The sequence below is a fragment of the Punica granatum genome, chromosome 2 (assembly GCF_007655135.1).
Source record: "Punica granatum isolate Tunisia-2019 chromosome 2, ASM765513v2, whole genome shotgun sequence".
NCBI classification, from domain to species: domain Eukaryota; kingdom Viridiplantae; phylum Streptophyta; class Magnoliopsida; order Myrtales; family Lythraceae; genus Punica; species Punica granatum.
The window spans coordinates 34,246,097-34,266,976 of NC_045128.1; the positions used below are offsets into that span (position 1 = coordinate 34,246,097).

A 20,880-nucleotide genomic window follows, 5' to 3' on the forward strand; every position below is an offset into this window, starting at 1 on the left:
CTTGTCAAGGATAGCCTTTATATTTTTGCTATTCGCTTCTGAAGCTCTTGAGAGAATGAGGAGATCATCTGCGAACATTAGATGAGAGATTTGTGGTCCGCCTCTACTTATTTGGATCCCCTTGATGTCTCCGTTAGATTCGGCCCGATAGAGGAGTCTTGATAGGATTCCCATTGAAATGACAAAAAGATATAGCGAGAGGGGGTATCCCTGACGAATACCTCCGGAGGGTGAAAAATGACCATGCGATGAACCATTGAGCAGGATGGAGAAGGTGGTAGTGGAGATGCACTGAGAAATCCAAGATATAAAGATTGGGTGGAAGCCTAGCTTTTCCAGTATCTTAGTGATAAAGCACCATTCCAGTTTGTCGAAAGCCTTTATGAAATCAATTTTCATCCCAACCCATCCTCTTCTTGCTTTGGTTTTCCTCATTGTGTGGAGGACTCTTGGGCTAGGAGACCATTCTCGTTAATCCATCTTTCTTCAATGAAAGCGGTTTGATTCGGGGATATGATTTTGCCAAGAAGCGGTTTGATCCTATTTGCGATGATTTTAGCGATCACTTTGTAGCAAACATTGCAAAGGCTGATGGGCCTGAAGTCCTTGAAGGTGGATGCTCCTTGACATTTTGGAATGAGGTTGATGAAGGTGTTGTTCCATTCCTTTAGGATGAAGCCTAAGATAAAGAAGTTTTTTACCGCTGATATGAGTAAAGACTTCACCGTATCTCCATAATGTTTATAGAACAGAGATGGCATTCCGTCGGGACCAGGAGCTTTGAGATTTGGGATTGAGTTGAGTGCCTCCAGGATTTCCTGATCATCTGGGATTAGGATTAACCTATCATTTTCTGGTTCAGTGATGATATGGTCAATAAGGCCTTCCATGTCTTCTGGGAGATCTGGGTGTGAGGAATTGAAGAGCTCTTGGAAGTTCCTAAGGAAGTATTAGCCAATTCCATCATGATCTTGGCACCAATCTTCATTTTCATCCTTAATGGCTGAAATGTGATTTGCTCGTTGACGAATGATCGTAGAGAGATGGAAGAACTTAGAGTTCCTATCGCCTTCTTTCAGCCATAGTTCCCTTGATTTCTGCTTCCAGATAAGATCTTTTCGCAAAAGGTTTTCCTCAAGCTCTGCTCTGAGCAATTCTTCTTCCTTTTGGATTCAAGAGTAGGGGATTTTCCTTGGATTTCTCCAAGTTTCTCCATGATCCCTGCGATGTTAGTATCACAAAATCCAAATATCTCTCTGTTCCATTTTCTGAGATCCTTCTTAACAGCCCTAATTTTGGAAGAAAGTTGGAATGCTCTACTTCCGTTAAAGCTTCTATTCCAGGCATTTTTTACTATGGCCTTACTAGTATGATCACGAGTCCATGCTACCTCAAAACGAAATGGTTTTGGTTTGCTCAATGAGTTCATTCACAGTTTAACTAAAATGGGGTTATGATCTGAACGAATTTGTGGAAGGTAGAGAACCCCTGCTTTAGGAAAGATAGTTCTCCATTCGTCATTTCCAATAGCCCTATCAAGATGTTGTTTAATAGAGGCAAGGCCTGGTCTCTTATTTCTCCATGTAAAAGGATTACCCGTAAAACCAAGATCAACGCATCCAGAGTAACAGAGAAAAGTATCCAAATATGATCTAGAGGAAGAAGCAAAATTACGACCACTTTGTTTATCAGAAGTAGCACAAATTTCATTGAAATCTCCCACAATCAACCAAGGTTTATCAATACTAATGGCAATATTAGATAATTCGGACCAAAATATATTTTTTGCATGTGTGTACGAGGGCCCATATATAGCAGTAAGAATCCAAGGGGCAGGCAAAATATGGTGTTCAATAACAGCATGAATATAATAAGGAGATGATTTTTCGACAGTTACCTTTAATTCAGAATTCCAGAGGAGGCAAAGGCCCCCCGCTGTATTGGTAGAGTCAATCGTGAAGATGTCATCTAAGTTGCAACGTTTTGCTATTTTGCTACATTGACTGGCGCTGCATTTAGTCTCTGATAAGAAAATTATGCTCGGTCGGTGCTTCCGAGCGAAGAGACGGAGGGCTCGAACTGTCGGTTCTCCTCTTATACCCCGACAGTCCCATGCAAGTAGACTCATGGCTTCTTTGGGGGCTTGATAAGGCCCACCTCGTCGGCCATTTGGAATTCTTCGGGGGTTGATTCTTGCTCCATTTTTGTCACCACACAGTCAAGCTCAGGCATTGGACTGAATTGGAATTCCATGGAACTAATTGCAGGTTCCCACAGTTGACTATTGTATGCGTTCCAGTCTTCCTGCATAACTTCGCCAATGGTCTGTGCCATTTTGTTGAGGATTTTGGCATAAGGTGCTCAGAGGTGTAAGAATTCATCCATGGAGATATTAGTTTTCCTTTTCCTCTGCCGGATATTGGTCGTGGAATTTTCTTCGATGGATATGCTCTTTCCAGAATTGATTTTAATTGCTGAAGGGCGCAATTTTCCAGTGCTTGGATATGGTGTCGGGCCTCCCTTCAGGTTTGGGCTTCGGCCTTCAATTGGATTGGGTCTCATAGGGCTTCTGGCGGGGATGGGCCTCTGGTGGAATTGGGCCTCTACTTGGAATTGCTCCTTAATATAACCCGAGTAGAGGGTGTCGGTGAAGATCTTCCCTCCACTAGATGGCCTGGTGAGGTGGGGAGTTTCCAGATGGGACCGGTGCAGGAAGTCATCTTCATCACTTCCTATTTGCCTTTCAACGGTCGGAATGAGGTGACCTTTTGCAGGGGTCTGCCGCCTAGCTTCTGTGTTGTCCACTTCGTTTGACAGAGAGGGTAAGCTATCGGGGTGGGTAGGGGTGATCGGATACTGTTTGTTCTTGGATTTTGCGCTTCTGCGATGGGGTGGAAGGGCTGGGTCGACTTCACATTGCTGCGGGATGTCAATGGGTGTTGGTAGTGAGCGAAATTGGGGAGATTGTTCAGGTGATTGAGGAGAGGATGGCCGATTCGGAGGGGACAATGAGGTAGTGAGTTGTGGTAGGGGAAGGTCAGATTGATGGTCAAATCGGAGCCAAGGACCATAGAGATTGGGGGGGAGGCAGGGGCTTCGAAAGGGCAGTGAGTTTGATCATGTCCTAGGATTCCACAATCATAGCAGAAGGTTTTTAGGAATTCGTACTTGAAGAAGACCCAAGTTGCAGGTCCTGATTTCCTGTTGATGAAGCTTCCAAGACATAGGGGTTTTGTGACCGGGACTCTCACCAGGGCTCTCGGGGTAATGTACCACTTAGGTAGGGATGAAGAGTCTTTCCAGACAATATTAACTACTCTGCCTGCTCTCGATGCAAGATTGGTGATGTTGCCTGTGGAGAGAAGTTCCGGCGGAATTCCTCTGATTTGAATCCAGAAAGAAACGCTGTCAAATTTGATTTCTTCCAATGAAAGGCCTTTATCCCAGCGAGAGATCATCAGATGAGCACCTTGTACTGACCAAGCATGCTCTCGCTCAACATATATCATATCCCTTTTATCCTTGAAAAGGCAGATCAAGAGATCTTCTGCATGTTTTTTCAGAGCAATAGTAACCCCTTTCTTTGTGTTCTAGGCTTGCAGAAGACGGGGAATGATGGCCTTTGGAGGTGGAGGCTTGAAGCCGAAGGGCTTGATGAGGAGAGTCAAAGGGATAGTGTCTTGCGGTACTTCTTCATTTATTGGAAGTTCCAAGGCAGCTTGATTGTGACTCTAGGTCATGCTTGTGTTGAACATTTCAGCAAGAGAGCTGTCGAGATCAGTGGGATCCATTGGAGATGGAAGGGTGGTTTGTGTTTGCAGGTAGGATTTTGGGGAGGGGGTGGGTTGGTGCTATAAGTGGTTTCGGAGCGATTTTGGTGGGGGTTCTTCTGAGATGGAGAGGAAGATGAATATCGATAGTAAATGTAGGTAAGGAATGTTGGGGAATGGAATGAATGTGATGCGGTTGAGACTGTCATTTTCAGCTGGAAGTCGGTGATGAAGATGGTTGATGCAGCTGGTAGCAGTAATTGCTGAGTTGATTGAGAGCTGTTTTCGTGGGGGAAATGATCGAGCTGAAAGCATAAGAGATTGATGACGGGCGAGGTAGTTGGAAGAATTTAGTGTAGTTGCCATTTGGAGATCTTGTGTAGTTGGGAGTTGTTGATGATTCACTGATCAGGCGGTCTTGCTGGAACGAGGGATGTAGCAGAGAAGGGGAAGAGGAGGGAGAGAAGAAGAACAAACTTCCAATAAAGGGAAGATTTGGAGAGAGAAGCTCTCAACTAGGAGAGAGATCCCCAATCGTCTTCGGGGAAAGAATTCAATTGAGTTCTGCACTAGAATGACATAGATAGATTACAAGAACGAAAAAGAATTACTAGGGTATCATTTTGCGAAAATTTCCCTCAATTATTTAATTCATCAAGTCTAATGCATTAATTGTGCTGACAATGGTTGTGGGTCACTTCTATCTGTGTTGGAATCTGAAAAATCGTACTAGTTTCGGCTATGAGTTGGATCGATTGTTTTCTATGGTCGGACCAATGAGCTAGTTCATTTATTAAACAATTCAGGATGGAATATATTACTTTGACGTATATTCCTAAACTTGCTTCAAGAATGGATAATTGGGAGCAACACCGTGGACTAATCATATAATTAAAATAAACCAGACATATGTAATTAGTATATTTTATTATTTAATTAAAATGAATTAACTTTTTAAAAGATGTAGTTTATTTATTATTATATAATTTAGTTTTGGATAATGTTTAAATTACATATGATTAGAAAAATATTAAATCGACGCGTATTCCCCACTAAAGACTTTTTTTTAGCTACTAAAGTACTTTATTTACATGAAAGTAATATTAAATTTATACTTTTTGTGAATAAGAATAGTAAAATCAGGTTCGATAATTTTTTTTAAAATAGAGTAATATTTTGATTTTTTTTTATGATTCTTAAAAGAATTTAAAGTTTAACAACGGGATTGTTAAAAAAAATACTTTTCCAAGTACGAAACTTAATATTCTACCGTAAAGGAATATGGTACTTGTTGAAAAACAACACACTTTCATCATAAATAGATCCATTATCAATGTAAAATTTTATGTTATGCTCAAACGAGCATTACTAATACCTATATTATTAACATTAATATGAATATTATTGATTGTTTTTTAGTGAGATCACGACTATCCTTAATTTAAAAGATGAATCTACCAAATTACAACTTGCCTAAAAAGTTTTAAATAAATGATCCTCGTCGAAATTAGGGACCCGCTATACCGATCTGGGCTCACAGGCACCTGGTCCAGCACAAAAAAATACAATTTGTATATTCCGGAATCTCATGATACTAATAATATATCCGGGACTTTATCAACTCCCCTTCATTCGTTCAGCGAATCTCTCTTCATTTGCTCCGGTCGTCCTCTTCGCCCGAGCTCGAGCTGATATCTCTCTCTCTCTCTCTCTCTCTCTCTCTCTCTCTCTCGGCAATTCGGTTGTGCTGCTGTTTTTTCGAGTCGGCGACCCGCGTCGTTGCTTTGGTGAACCGCGTCCTCCACGTGACTCTCGCTTCTCGCGGCGATTTGATGCTCCGTGTCCGCTCGCCAGCTGTGACCCGGCGGTTTTGATCCTGTGCTGCTTCCCGTGCCGCGCGGATTTGACATTCCCGTGGGCTTCTATACGGTTTTCCTGCTGCGAGCGTCGAGGTCTCGACCTGACAGTGAGGGAAATGGAGAGGAAGATAACAATTGGTGTATGTGTAATGGAAAAGAAGGTGAAATGTGGCTCCGAGGTTTCGTTTCTTATCGCTTCACTCAGCTAATATTGTGCCGAAATAGAGCTCATGTTCATTACGGAGATTTGTTCGCGTTAATCAACAGCTTGTTCGCGTGATTTTTGCAGGCTTTTTCTGCTCCGATGGGACAGATACTTGACAGGCTGCAGGCATTCGGTGAATTTGAGGTGAATATCTTGACTCGTTCGATCGGGTCGGGTCGGGTCGGGTCGGGTTTTGTCTCTGTGATGTGGATGGCTGAGTTGCTTGATCAGATGATTAGCCTCCGTACTTGATTCTTCCTGTTTGATGGGATCACTTCGTAAATGCGGCTGATTCTGTTGCAAAAGCGTATGAGAAGATCCAGTGTGCTCGATAGCCAGAATATCGAGTTTAGAGTTACGTACTTATGCATGTAGTTCGCTTAAGGAGCGGCATCTGAGCATCAATCCTAGCAAAGTGCTATTAAAAGTATTCTGAGGGAATATGCTGTTTGGATTCCATTCTTATTCTGGACAAAGAGTAGTCTTTGGTCTTTTGCTTTCCTTGATCATAAAGTTCCGCATAAAGATTGTCTCTTTGAGGTTTCGACGATTGATATTGCCTTTTCATCTTATGGATCTTCATTCCTTGCTTTGTAGGTAGTGATATTTGGAGACAAGGTTATTCTTGAAGATCCAGTAGAGAGGTATAGTATAACAGTGATGTTGAACTGGTTAACGTTGGACTCTGCAACAGCCATATTCAATATATGAACATGGCCAGCATGTGTAAGAACACCCCCATATTTAACAGATGGATGTTTGGTGATATTGCCTAACACTAGGGATCTTCTTGTTTCCCTTACCACATCACTGTGAGGAGAATCATTGAAGTTTCTCTCTCTAACCTAGAGAAATGAGGATATTGGTTATAATTAGACACCCTACAACAGCGAACCTGGTGCGTCATCTGAGTATGGAAATTAAACTGGAGTATTTTTGTAGTGCAATGGTCTTACAGGAGGATGAATTAGAATCTAAGCTTTTATTAGTGAAGTTTGTGAATATCTAGTGTTATCGTTCTCTTATGTTGACACAGCCATTCCACACTGTGCATACCAGGACAGCAAGTATTATTTTAGATTCTGAATGTTCTCCACCTTGCTTTTTATTGAAAACTGCCCGTATTTCATTGTTCTAATTGCAGATTGCTCGGCGATTGTTGGGGAAGATTTTAATTGATCTTCGAAATAATCGTGAAGAGGCAATCTATGTTGCAGGTCTTAAGAGCAAGCAAGAACAACAGTCAAAACTGAGCGATGCAGAAAAGGATGAATCAGATGATCCTTTAAAACATCACACATGTTATGAAGAGTTCCGGAGATGTAGCTCTAATGGTGAGAAGGCACTGGATCAGGATGATGAGGATGATAGAGAAACCAAATATCGTTTGGATCCAAAGTAATTATAAAGCCTGTTATCTGAATCTTTCCGATATACCAAATAAGGTCATCTAACCATTGCCCCGTTGCTTCTACTAGGTATGCAAATGTCAGGACACCAGACTGTCATGTCCGCACTCGGCTTTACTTCACATCAGTGAGTTCAATCGGCTACCTCAATAATTACAGCTCACACCAGGCATTTGGCACAGGCTACTTAGATTTGCTGCTCTCTAGTAGAGTACAATTGCTAGATAATTGAAATATGCTGTTAAATCAACTTGGATTTTCTTCATAATCATCATAGTGCAAGATCCCATTTGCATATAGTTGATCATGTATATTTCATTGTACCTTATATATGGAATCACATGCTTACAGAATTCTTCCAATTCTTTCGTGGTGGAGGTTTTCATGAGCTGCTCAGAAAGAAATGGTTTTATTTGTTTACTTGAATTCTGAGCAAGAAAAGTTCTTAGTATGGTGGAAGAACCACAAATGTTTCATCGTGCAATTTTTTGTCTCATGCTCATAGTATATGGCATATGAAGTTTAAATAGTCTTATCTCAAATAATTTATATTCATTGTTGCATGTGACAAGCTCACAATTTGTCGGTTCTGTCTCAACGTTGTCATGGATGACAGGAATCTCATATCCATTCCCTGATGAATGTTCTCCGGTACTGCAACCTGGACGACTCCCTTCAGGGGGAGGACAACCTTGTTTGCGACAGTGGTCTGGAGCAATTGTACAAGACAAAGGAGCTGGACTACATGAGTTACATTGTCTTGAGAATGTTTGAGAACACAGAGGTTTGTGGGTCTTATTCATCTGTTTCCTTGACGTATGTGTCCTAAAGCAAACTAGCAAAGCATTGTTGGACATAATATATATATATATATATATATATAGTGTTCTTGGTAGCAAACTATACGGTGAGTTGGGATTGCATTGTGAATATTGCCAAATTCTGCAGGTGGCTTTGGAGGATCCGAAAAGGTTCCGGGTGGAGATGACTTTTAGCCGTGGTGCTGATTTATCTCCACTAGAGGTGATGGAACTAAGGAACTCAGGCGTGATTTGAGAAAGTGCGATCTTTTCTTCTTCTTTTTTTTTTTCTCTTTTTTATCTTTTGGAGCTAAAACATGATATTGTTTGTTGGTTCTTGCTTTTCCACAGATGAACGACAGCGAGGCTACTTCGTTACACCAGGAGCACACGCTTCCGATAATGGGTCCAGAAAGGCTGCAAGAAGTAGGATCATATCTGACGCTGGAGAAGATGGAGAAGATGATACGCCCATTCTCGATGCCGGCGGAGGATTTCCCTCCACCGTCAACCCCTCAGGGATTCTCGGGTTACTTCTCCAAGAGCGCCACTGTTCTAGAGCGACTGGTAAATCTATGGCCTTTCAATAAGCACGGCTATGCCAATGGAGGTAAGAAGTAGAGACCCGCGTAGAGCCCAATAGCTTTTTCTCCTGTTCAAATTCATTTGAGAGTTTTTTTGATGTAAGTAGGAATAATACTACATCCACAGAGTTGAGTCCTTTCAGAAGAAATTTTGGCATCACTCGCTAACGACATACGAAGTCGATTTCTTATTGTTTCCTCTGTGGGCAGTTTCAAAAATCTGACTCGAGAACTGTTTGCGAGCAAAATCATGCTTTCCCTGTAAAGCACCGGGCAGAGGTACACTGTGGACATTGCATGTATTGAGGTAAAAGACCAACTTTTGGGGTATGGGTTACTCTGGAAACATGTGAAAACTCGATGTCACAGATCAACTTGACTATATTACTTCCAAGTTCTTTCAGATAATATAACTCTGTTGGTGACTGTTATCCGCTAAGGATGTGCGGCTGGCTCCAGTGATCACGAACCAACTACCTACCCGTCGTTAATGGGATGGACTGCTTGTTAAATGTGGCGGGGCTCCTATCGGGCTTCCGTCCTACTAGGGAAAGCAACATCGCCGAGTTAATACGAGTGAGTGAGTTGTCGTTTAAGCACGTGAGCTCGACGGCTGATACCGCTGCAATGGACGAGAAGAAGACGGCAAAGGACGGTGATGCCACAGCGAGGACTACTAACAACAATGACAATGATATTAAGAGCCAAGTGAAAAGGATAAAGAAGGGGCTCGAGAGGACGAGACCGGCGAGCATTAGGAACCAGCCTATGGTGAACGTCCCGATCTGCACGCCTGTCAGCAGGGGCGGCAGCAGCTCGGCTCTGCTCTGCTCTGCCTCCCCTGTTTCCCCTGAAGAAGGGGCGAATATAGATTCGGTCACTGCCTCCTGTTAATTTTTTTTTCTTTTTAAGTTCCCTTTTAATTTTTGATGTTTCTGTCCATGTTGGATTTTTTTAAAATCATTTTTAGATGAAGTTGTGCTTCGATATGTTTTCTAATTATCTATTTTCATAGTGGGATGACTTCGTACCCTATATAGAGCTTGGAAGAAGAAGATACTTTGAGGACTGGTGTGGACAAGTTAAATGTATCTTAATGTTGAAGATCCAGGAGAAAATTATCTGCGTTTGCTGTGTGATCATCTTCACTGCCATACGTATATTTTCCTTTTTCATAATACAGATTTGGCCAGGAAATTGGAAGCTTATACGCAGCAGTTACCGTTATATTTTCGAACAAAGAAACTATGATACCTATGGAAAAGGTCATTACCAGATTGGATTCATTTTGCATTTTTCGGATAATGTTTTGCAGCTTAATCTCTACCATCACCAGCAATTGGGTGATAATTTTGTCCGACCAAAGAAAGAAGGATCGCCTCCAAGAATGCTTGAAGTATAATGAGCAACAAAATCCCAAGAATCCCGTGGCAAAGCCCGATGCGATGCCTGCATATAACCAAAGGGCATAGGACTCGTCTTTACCTTCCGAAACATCACCATGCTGTTTGTGAATATCGTTAGATTGGCCATGATCTCCCGAGCAATTCTTTGAAAGTGGAGGTCCGCAGAGTGCATCATTACCGAGATATGATTCATTTGTAAATGTACTTAGCTGGGCACTAGAGGGAATGGGACCAGACAATTGATTAAACGAAAGGTTCAAGTAACTCAGGAAGTTTAATTCAGATAAGCTCCGTGGTATGGGGCCTGAGAGTTGGTTGATGGACAAATCAAGGGACTCCAACTTCTTCAGATCAGCAATCTCTGGAGGGATTCTTCCCCAGAGATCATTCTGTGACAGGTTCAGATTTTCAAGGTTGCAGAGCCGTGTCAACTCAGCCGGAATATCTCCATTTAATATGTTGTTTGAAAGGTCAATGGAGAAAAGATACTGGAGTGCGCTGGTGTATACTTGGGTTATGCTCTTCATTTGGACCTCAACTCCAAACTCATAAAAGTTGTTTGTCCCACCCTGGTACTTTGGGTCGGACATGGTGGTTAAGTTGTCAAAGCAAAGGGGGATGCTTCCAGAGAGGTTGTTGTGCGCAAGGTTTAAAACTTGAAGGTATCCGAGTTTGCATATGCTCATGGGAATCTCCCCATAGAAGGAATTAAACTGAAGATTCAACACCTTGAGCTCAACCATGCGACCAATCCAGGAGGGGATTCGACCAGCCAATTTATTTCGACTCAGATCAAGCACATTAAGATAAGTCATAGTGCTTAAGCATTTGGGGATACTCCCACTGAAGGCATTGCCGTGTAGCCCCAGAAAGGATACATATTTCATAGAGCATAAGAATGTTGGAACCAGGCCACTGAACTGGGTGTTCCCCAAGTTTATTGCTCGCAGTTGACGTAACCTTTTCCAACACTCCGGGACACTCCCAGACAGTTTGTTATTTGAGAGGTCAAGCTGTTCTAAGGACTTCATATTGCACAAAGAAATTTCTCCACTCAACTCATTGCTAGACAGAATCAGGCTCACGATGTTAAAAGAGATGTTGTAAAACCAATCAGGGATGATACCTGATATGCTTGCATTGGACAAACCCAGTTCAAAGATGTTCCTCTGTGCTCGAAGCCATGTGGGAAATTGAGGCCCAACTTTGCAGTTTGACATGTCAATGGAATTAAGTTGAAATGGAGCAATCATTTTTGGGTTAATCTTGACGGCCAACTCATTTGACGAAATGTCCAAATTAATCAAGCTCGTGAGATTCGCCAAGTGAAGTTCGGCCACCACTCCTTTCAAGAGATTGTTGGACAAGTCTAAGTCAACTAGATTCGACAGCTGCCCGATGCTTTCTGGGATTCTACCTGTCAATTTGTTGCTCCCGAGACTCAAGAGCCGCAAAGAGGATAGCTGAAGCAAAGACTCTGGAATTGGACCCTCGATTGAGTTTCCCGAAAGGTCAATATAATCTAGGTTTGACAGCTGCCCGATGCTTTCTGGGATGCCACCCATCAATTTGTTTTCCTCGATAATCAATTGCTTCAAAGAGGATAGCTGAGGCAGAGACAATGGAATTGGACCCTCAATTGAGTTTTCCGAAAGGTTAATATACTCTAGATTCGACAGCTGCCCGATGCTTTCTGGGATGCCACCCGTCAATTTGTTGTTCCCGACGTCAATAAACTTTAGATTCTTGAAGTGCCCAATTTCATCCCCCAAACGACTGATTTTATTCTCCGCGAGATCTAAATATCTCAACGTATTCTGGAGGCAGCTGAAAGGATTGCCTAATGCAGCAGAAATATCTCCAGTGAAGTCGTTACCTTCCAATAGCAACGCAAACAGGTGGCAGAGATTGCTGAGATTCTTCGGCAGCTCACCTCTCATGGAATTAACTCCGAGACTAAGGAAGGCGAGCTGTTTGTTATTATTGATGATCTCAGTGGGAAAGGAGACGGCTCCTTCAGCAAAACTATAGGAGAGATCGAGGTGTGTGATGGAGCTTAAATTGAGCAACCAATTAGGAATGACGGAGCCTAAATTATTACGACTCAGATCAAGAAACTCCAGCGAAGTACTGAAATTCACTTGCAAGGCTTGGGCATTCCTAACGGAGACGCGAGACAAGTCGAGGTGTTTCAAGGAAGGAAGACCTGATAACCATTCAAGGCTCTCTACCCATAACAGACCAACGTCATGAGTATTGAGATTGAGATCAAGATACTGCAGATTGGAGAGGTTCCCGAGGTGAAGGGGAATGTCCCAAGCGAAGCATGCATTGGAGAGGTTAAGATACACCAAATTAGAGAGTGAGCCTAGGAACTCTGGAATTTTTGTGTGTGCAAAGTTGTTCCAGCTCAGGTCGAGGTAATTCAAATGCTGCAGCTCGATTAGAGAAGGATGTATGTGACCGGTCAAAGTGCAGTTCCCGTGCTCCAAATCTGGGTCGAGCAGTTCATAAATATCGTAGGTGGACACAACACATGGACTTCGAAGGTCGAGCTTCAGGATGTGGCCCGTCCGTTCACTGCATCTGACTCCCTTCCACGAACAGCAGTCATCTCCAACCCATGATGACAGGAGACTGGAGTTGTCGACGAGGCCTCGCTTAAATTCGAGAAGAGCTTCCCTCTCCCTCTCGATGCAAGTGGCATTTGTGAAAGTAGCAGCACTTGAAGCGCTCTCGAATGTCGCAAACACCAAAAGCACGAATGACACGAAAATAATGGAGGCAGTACTGGATGAAGCCGCCATTGGGATATGCGATGAAAATCAAAGATGACAGTTTGTTTGATAATTAACTTCGTATGAAATTGTCACATGACGACTTAAAATATCTGTAAGACTTTTTCGTAGGCAAAAGTGCCATTGTTACAGTACGTACCATCCCCGACTTCAAGTTCACGGCATGAAGTCAATCATCACTAGCAGCCAAGAAGGACAGACTTCTTCTCAGGGGTCTAATAATGTCTCCTTTAAATTTGTGTGGCAGAGAATGCATCTGAGTTAGTCTTCTTTCGATGACTCTTTTCTTCCAACTCCGTGTCTGTGGGTTAATTGGAAGTCTGTCCGTCTTAAACTTCCGGAAGCACTGCACTGAGACAAAATTGAGAGGACAAAATTTGGAGCATCAAAAGTGGCATTGTTATAGTTAGTCTTCTTTTGATGATTATTCCAACTCCGTATGTTAGATACCTGTGACTCGATTGGTGAAATAGTATCTCTCTCCAAAAAAGCATTTTTTTTTTACCGCTGCACAAAGAAAATTTTTTTGTTGCGAATGAACGAGATATTGAAGAATTGTTCATACGTAAAATCATAATTATGGATACGGGCTCTTTCCACATAAAAGGGGAATCTTTTGTTACTGTCTCGTCGGTTGGAATTCTCATCCTTGAGGTGAACTTGCAGTTTTGTATGAAACAGTGGCATCACAAGTTTGAGTCGCTCACTATTTGACAAGTTGGATTACCACTACAGGTGAACCTTCATAGAAGTAACCTTCTAACGTTACTGCATTAAGTCGATCACTAGCATCCAAGAAGGAAAGACTTCTCAAGGTCTAGTCTTCTTTATGTTGTGTGGCAGAGAATGTCTTTCACATCGATCCCTTCTCTTCTTTTTGATGATTCTCCCCAAACTCCGTGTCTTGTGGGTGGTGGAAGGGATTGTGAACCCCATAGATCAACCTTATCGTTGGGGGTGTTTAATTTGTCCTAAACTTGAAGAAGAACTGCATAACGTTCGAATTGACAGAAAGAAAACTTTGGAGGACTGACTAACTGTAAACTTGTTCACGTCCTAAAATCAATTGTGTGGCAGCATCACAAGTCAATCGCTAGCATCCAAGAAAGAAAGACTTTATAAGGTCTAGTCTTCTTTATATTGTGTGGCAGAGAATGTCTCTAGCTTTCACTATGACGTAACAGGAGAATGTATCCGGCTTTCTAGCTTTAACATTTCATCTGAGAAAACTAAATCTCATTGTCGATCAAATCTCATATGTTGCAGCTATTAAGAGCAAGCAAGAACAACAGTCAAAACTGAGTGATGCCGAAAAGGATGAATCAGATAATCCTTTAAAACATCACACACGTTACGAAGAGTTCCGGAGAAGTAGCACTAATGGCGAGAAGGCACTAATGATGAGGATGATAGAGAAACCAAATATCGTTTGGATCCAAAGTAATTATAAAGCCTATTATCTGAATCTTCCGATATGCCAAATAAGGTCATCTAACCATTGCCCCGTCTCTTCTACTAGGTATGCAAATGTCAGGACTCCAGACCGTCATGTCCGCACTCGGCTTTACCTTCACATCAGTGAGTTCAATCGGATACCTCAATAATTACAGCTCACATCAGGCGTTTGTCACAGGCAACTTAGATTTGCTGCTCTCTATTAGAGTACAATCGCTAGATAATTGGACCTCGTCTGGCCCTCCGACTCCGACAGGTGGACCAATATGATTTGTTTGTCTCGACAGGGTACTTTGGGTCAGACATGGTGGTTAAGTTGTCAAAGCAAAAGGGATGCTTCCAGAGAGGTTGTTGTGGGCAAGGTTTAAAACTCGAAGGTATTCGAGTTTGCATATGCTCATAGGAATCTCCCCATAGAAGGAATTAAACTGAAGATTCAACCAATCCAGGGGGGGATTCGACCAGCCAATTTATTTAGATTCAGATCAAGCACATCAAGATAAGTCATAGTGCTTACGCATTTGGGGACACTCCCACCGAAGGCATTGCCGTGTAGCCCTAGAAAGGACAATTCTTTTATGTAGCATAAGGATGCTGGAATCAGGATGCAGATCATGGACTTCGAAGGTCGAGCTTCAGGAGGTGGCCCACGCATTCGCTGCATCTGACTCCCTTCCACGAACAGCAGTCATCTCCAACCCATGATGACAGTGGTAAGGGATATCGAGAGAATCTGTCCAACAATAATTCATCAGAGTTATATATCCTAGTGATCGAGGAAAGATTTCAACGGAAGGATAGAGGTCCACCTCCTCTGTATGCTCGATTCATTATGCGATAAAATAACATCTATGCCGATTTTCAATAGTCTCACGAATAATTAAATAAGATGGAAAGAAACTCTTTCATTGTTTCAAGTGGAAGAGATGACATGCTCAATCAAACGACCTAATGATCCATCGGATGATCCACCCTCCATCACAGTAGTCTGGCTCATTTTGCTCATCTCCTTGACCTTTCTTCTCACATCACCATCACCTTCCATCAGAGCCCGAACCCCTCTCTCTACCTCCTCGGCTCGCACCAGATCGCTGCCCTCCCTGTAATCCAACCTGATCTCTACTGCTAATCCTAGTTCCCTCACCATCTCAAACGCATTCATTTGCTGCTCCGCATAGACTGGCCACGTGGCGATTGGGACCCCGTGCCACAGGTTCTCGAGAATCGAGTTCCAGCCGCAATGGGAGACGAACCCTCCTATTGCCGGATGTGCCAATACTGTCACCTGCGGGACCCATCCACACACTAGACCAATCTCAGCTGTCCGCTCCAGGAAGTCCTTAGATAATACATCATTGAAGTTCGAGTAATCAGTTGGAAGGTGGATTTTGCCTTTTGGTGGTTCTCGCAAGGACCATAAGAACCGCTGCCCCGACTGTTCCAGTCCGGCTGCAATCTCTCTCACCTGCGGCACACTGAGGCTCCCCATGCTCCCGAAGCACAGGAACACAACCCTCGACCGCGGCTGCTGGTCAAGCCACTGCATTATCGCCACTTGTTGGGCCCGGTTCGGGTGCCACTGGATTGGTCCATTGAGGTCGAGAACTGGCCCGATTGCATATACCGGCGGAGATAGACTCCTCGACAATGAGCTGAGCGCAAAGGGTTCAAGTTCTTGGAACGTATTTATGACAATACCCTCCAGTTCTCTGTATCTGCACCAAATATCATAATTAAAACATTAGCAATCCAACAAAATTTCGGATATCCTCGGATTCAGTCCCTCCCCCGACCACATAAGAGTCCTATAATTTCATAAGCTGCCCCTAAAAGGAGAGGATAAAAGAGATTCTATAGGACAGGACATATACCTGCGAGCATGGTGGATGAGCCACGTGTGCCCATCTCCGTCTCTGTATGTAGACGGAGATGTAGCCGATGGATGACAGGAACTGGTCCGGCGTCGGCGGGTCCACTGCGGGGAGGTGGACGAAGCGGACGCCGGGGATAGCTGTGGCGGCGCATGATTGCACATAGGCAGAGACTATGGGACGCTGGGGCAGGGTGATGATGAGTATGGCGGCAGACAGTCGGGGGTCTCGGCTGGTAAGGCGGACGGCGAACTCGACGATAGGGACGAGGTTTCCGACTGCGGGGTTTGAGATGAATGCCTACTGGGCTTTCCCCATTGGGCTGAAGGCCGATAATATTCGCCACTGGGTTAGTAATCCTATCGTTCGGCTTTTTTCCACCAAACTAGCGGCTTCTTCATTTCGATGTGCGTCTTCATGTCCCAAAAATTCAATGGGCGAGTGCCAAAATTCAATTTGAACCTGACCGGCTCATTAAGCATTAATATTTTTTAAGCATAATTTTTTTTTTTACTTACAAAAATCAAATCTAAGATCTGAGAGTAAGTGATGAACCATTTGAATCAAGATATATTAATACCGACCACTTCTTTTATTGCCATCAATCATCTAAAAGGAAAAGAAAAAGAAAACCCAGGCTGTACGAGCAAGAGAAAACTTACACAACACATAGTTTTGAAATCTATAACGCGGTCCATCCATTCTTCTTTATGTTGTGTGGCAGAGAATGTCTTCCCATTCGATCCCTTTTCTTCTTTTTCATGATTCTCCCCAAACTCGATCCCTTTTCTTCTTTTTGATGATTCTCCCTAAACTCCGTGTCTGGTGGGTTGGAAGGAATTGTGAACACCATAATTATGTCATGTAGAACTTTTTTAGTTAGCCTTTTATATTTTTACTTATGTGGTTTTCTTATCTTTTGTGTATGCGCTTGGAGTTTGAAACCAGATGGTCTCTTGACATCAGTTTCATGATGAGCGGAGATAACTATGATCATACATGTGTAGTACATGGACATTATATCGCTATCATAATCTAGTGATTTGGTTGACATCTGAACACTTGCAAGCAGTTTGACATAACACAAATATCGGATGTTTATGGCTCATGCGAGTATGTCATTCTATCCCATATGTTAGTTGTTTCCTGCATTTGGCTTTTGGTTAGACAGCTCATGCTTGTGCTAGTAATGGGAATTATGCCACTGGTCAATCACTCTCTTGAATTATGCCACGGGACTTATTCTTTTTACTTCCTAGACAGATTATTGAAAGAGTAACACCATGCCATGACATTTTAAGCTGTAAATTGTATAGCTTGAGCTACTTTGTAATGGATATGGCATCAACCCAAATCAGAAGTTGAAAATTGGCTCTAAGGTTAAGACTATTTTCATGTGTGTTTATATCCATTTGTGTTAATGGATTATAATTCGCTACCATGCGACATACTTACGGAGTGGCAAATAATATAATTCTCGGTACTACGTCCACAGAGCAAGTCCTTTCAGAATCAATTTTGGCATCACTCGCTAACGACATACGAATTCGATTTCTTATTGTTTCCCTTGTGGGCGGTTTCAAAAATCTGACTCGAGAACTGCTTTACGAGCAAAATCATGCTTTCCCTGTAAATCACCGGGCAGAGCTATACTCTGGACATTGCATGTATTGAGGTAAAAGCCCACTTTTTGTGGTATCGGCTACTCTGGTAACATGTGGAAACTCGATCTCACAGATCAACTGGATTATAAAACTTCATAGTTCTTTGGGACAATATAACTCGGTTGGCGACTGCAGATTTGTTTATCCCCGAAGGATGTGCGGCTCCAGTGATCACAAACCAAATACCTACCTCTCGCTAATGGGCTGGACTGCTTGTTAAATGTGGCTGGGCTCCTATCGGGTTTCCATCCTACGAGGGAAAGCAGCATCACCAACTTAACATGAGTGAGTTGTTATCGTTTAAAGACATGAGCTCGATTGCCGATGCCTTTGCAATGGACAAGAAGAAGAAGAAAAGGACGACAAAGGACGGCAGCGATGCCACAGCGAGGACTACTAACAACAATGACAATGATATAAAGAGCCAAGTGAAAAGGATAAAGAAGGGGCTCGAGAGGACGAGACTGGCGAGCATTAGGATCCGGCCTATGGTGAACGTCCCGATCTGCACGCCGGTCAGCAGGGCCGGCAGCGGCTCTGCTCTGCCTCCCCTGTTTCCCCTGACGAAGGGGCGAGGGTAGATTCGGTCACTGCCTTCTGTTACCCTTTTTTTTTATTTTTTACTGCCCTCTTAATTTATTTTTATGTTTTTGCCCATGTTCGATTTTTTTTTATCATTTTTAGATGAAAATTGGTTATGGAAGATCAGAAAAAATCTAGACACGTGCATGCTGACTTTTGTTCATATCATGAGATATATAGCAAGATTGATTTCATTTCCATTCTCTTTTCTCGTAGTCACTTCCTCGATTTTCCATTTTCAGCAGTCTGTATGTCGGGTTAAGCACGTCCAGAAACGTTCCTCATTTTGATCGAGAAACGACTAGTCAAATGAAGTTCCATGAATGTTCCTTACCACTTAGCACCTCGCGGAGCAAATATAAAATCATGGTGTAGATATTCCGACAATTATTAAAGACAGCCCTACCACATCACATCACAGAACATAAAATAAATGAAACAACTAATGATAGATTCTTCAGGAAAAGGCGAAGCAGAACTTCTTCACTCTCGTACTATGAGCAGGATGGTTCGACCACCGTGCTTGAAAGTTGAGATGCTTAAATGATTAGCATAAATCCTGACAAGAGAAACAACTCGACTGCCGGTTAAAATACCGAGCATGCAGTCTACAGAATGAATGGACCCGACCTCACCCACCAGTTGAACACAAGAGAAAGTCTCGCTTTCTCACCTTACGCTCCAAGAAATTATCAGTTTGATCGCCAGCTATGATTGTCTGCCTACTCCTCTGTTAGGCACTCAAATGTAGTTCTGCCAATAGCAGTGAAGGATTCTCTCCCTGAGGCAATGCGACTGGCAGCATCTCAGTGCCTGATGGTGCTGATACAGATCTAAATCCCGAGCCTATGCCGCCAGATCAGATCGGGGAAGATGTCAGTACAACTGAGCCATCTTTGGATAAAAGTGATAGTGATGCTGCTCGGTCAACGTTGGTGAAGAGGCTCAGCATTGAGGCCCTCTGATCTCCTCATGGTCAAATTTCTAGCTGACTACGTCTCATGTCAAAACTATTTTCAAGAAGTTTTGTACCGTATATTACATGTTTTGCTGGTGTTTTATTTAGTATTGCGAGTTTAATTAAGTGTAGATATGTTACTGGGTAAGAGGGATGTCTAGTTCCTTCCACGTCAGTAGCAGAACCAGTCCATTGTATCTTAGTGTTAAGTCCATAAGCAGCATCAGTCAATCTTTCCACGAGTTCTTTTGTATTGCTCTTTCTTGGGTAACCTTTGTCATTACCGCATCTTCTATTACCCTTTTTTTATTTTTTGCGGTGAGGGTGTTATGTCACTCTACCATAATTCTCACTTTTATGTTATCTTTAAAAATAAAATAACGAAGTTGTGTTTCGGTATGTTTTCTAATTATCTGACTATTTTCATAGTGGGATGACTTCATAGCCCCTAATGGACGAAGATGTAGAGCTTGGAGGAAGAAGATACTTTGAGGACTAGTGTGGATAGGTAAATGTATCTTAATGTTGAAGATCCAGGAGAAAATTATCTGCATTTGCTGTGTGATCATCTTCACTGCCATACGTATATTTTCCTTTTTCATAATGTAGATTTGACCAGGAAATTGGAAACTTATACGCAACAGTTGCTGTCATATTTTCGAACAAAGAAAATATGATGCCTATGGAAAGGGTCATTACTTGTACTTCTCCATTCGTTGGATTGTACTGTATTATGATGGTTAGCGTATGTGTTGGCTGATCGAAAGACAAGTGGAGGAATCCAATGCGGTAAATGCCTGAGAAGCTGGTACCTCCAGTTTATCTTCGGAAAACACACTCATCCGGGGATCTGTTGACCACTCAATGTCTCAGGCACTGACAAATAAATTCATGGCGTGGTCGGCCAGACCCAGGGTTGATAAGATAGGCACTTTCTGCAACTGAGAAATATAGAGAAGCAGAGAACAAGAGGACTACCAAGAAATTGCTTTGCTTAGAGCTTAGGCGATGCCTAGCAACAAACTGTAGGTATACTACTCGTACAAACTTCTTGGCTTAACTGACTACGAAAGATCACAATTGCAGCAACACGATAACTGATCAACAAAAATACCAAACAAAAAAAAAAGACTTATATGCCGACGAAAGACATGATAGAAGCTCTCACTTGCTCGCAGTGCACTTGCAGAGTCTTTATAGATGAACCGTCTCCTCACTATGGACTTCTTTTATTTCTGAATATCAAATATGAGATTTAATAGTGAGTACATTACCGGCGACTGGAAATATCTTAAGCTCTCAATGCACCCATGTAATGAAGAGAAAACGCCTATGGTTACAGTCATATTTATTTCCAAAGGCCCCTAGGATCAATCGAGACATTGAGATACTTGACAAACCAAGCTTTTAAAATGAATAAATTCCAATTTCAATGCACATTACCAGATCTACATCACGAAGATTTAACTACGGATGCTTTCATTACATGGTCAGGCATCTGCAATAACTCGTAAAGTAA

The 20,880-nt window shown here is 42.6% G+C and overlaps 3 protein-coding genes and 1 long non-coding RNA gene across 8 annotated transcripts; 2 read left to right on the top strand and 2 right to left on the bottom strand.

Moving 5' to 3' along the window:
• Positions 1 to 5,270: 5,270 nt before the first annotated feature.
• On the top strand, positions 5,271 to 9,769 carry LOC116195853 (inositol hexakisphosphate and diphosphoinositol-pentakisphosphate kinase VIP2-like). 4 transcript variants are annotated; one of them, XR_004154707.1, is made up of 10 exons: positions 5,297 to 5,790; positions 5,919 to 5,978; positions 6,432 to 6,560; positions 7,052 to 7,232; positions 7,313 to 7,370; positions 7,860 to 8,027; positions 8,192 to 8,266; positions 8,395 to 8,653; positions 8,838 to 8,934; positions 9,032 to 9,769. XR_004154707.1 is itself a non-coding variant. In XM_031525242.1 (9 exons), exons 3-9 carry the CDS (start codon positions 6,542 to 6,544, stop codon positions 8,849 to 8,851), a joined length of 774 nt encoding a protein of 257 aa, XP_031381102.1. In that variant the 5' UTR covers positions 5,297 to 5,808; positions 5,919 to 5,978; positions 6,432 to 6,541; the 3' UTR covers positions 8,852 to 9,769. The 4 variants fall into 4 exon arrangements, 3 of the variants coding, with proteins under 3 accessions (XP_031381103.1, XP_031381102.1, XP_031381101.1); XM_031525242.1 differs by having other exon boundaries at positions 5,297 to 5,808; positions 8,838 to 9,769; XM_031525241.1 differs by having other exon boundaries at positions 8,838 to 9,769.
• Positions 9,721 to 12,840, bottom strand: LOC116193903 (receptor-like protein EIX2). The gene has a single exon (XM_031522645.1). The coding sequence runs from the start codon at positions 12,838 to 12,840 to the stop codon at positions 9,721 to 9,723; it is 3,120 nt and encodes a 1,039-aa protein (XP_031378505.1).
• Positions 12,841 to 13,165: 325 nt separating this feature from the next.
• Positions 13,166 to 16,785, bottom strand: LOC116195852 (UDP-glycosyltransferase 43-like). 2 transcript variants are annotated; one of them, XR_004154706.1, is made up of 4 exons: positions 16,158 to 16,785; positions 15,235 to 16,001; positions 14,804 to 15,019; positions 13,166 to 13,182 (listed from the first exon to the last, which is right to left on the bottom strand). XR_004154706.1 is itself a non-coding variant. In XM_031525240.1 (3 exons), the coding sequence occupies exons 1-3, from the start codon at positions 16,319 to 16,321 to the stop codon at positions 14,922 to 14,924; spliced, it is 1,029 nt and encodes a 342-aa protein (XP_031381100.1). In that variant the 5' UTR covers positions 16,322 to 16,569; the 3' UTR covers positions 14,703 to 14,921. The 2 variants fall into 2 exon arrangements, 1 of the variants encoding a protein (XP_031381100.1); XM_031525240.1 differs by lacking the exon at positions 13,166 to 13,182 and having other exon boundaries at positions 14,703 to 15,019; positions 16,158 to 16,569.
• LOC116195859 lies at positions 16,368 to 18,603 on the top strand. Its single transcript, XR_004154711.1, has 2 exons — positions 16,368 to 16,506; positions 17,957 to 18,603. It is a non-coding gene; the product is annotated as an uncharacterized LOC116195859 (long non-coding RNA).
• The last annotated feature ends 2,277 nt before the right edge of the window (positions 18,604 to 20,880 follow it).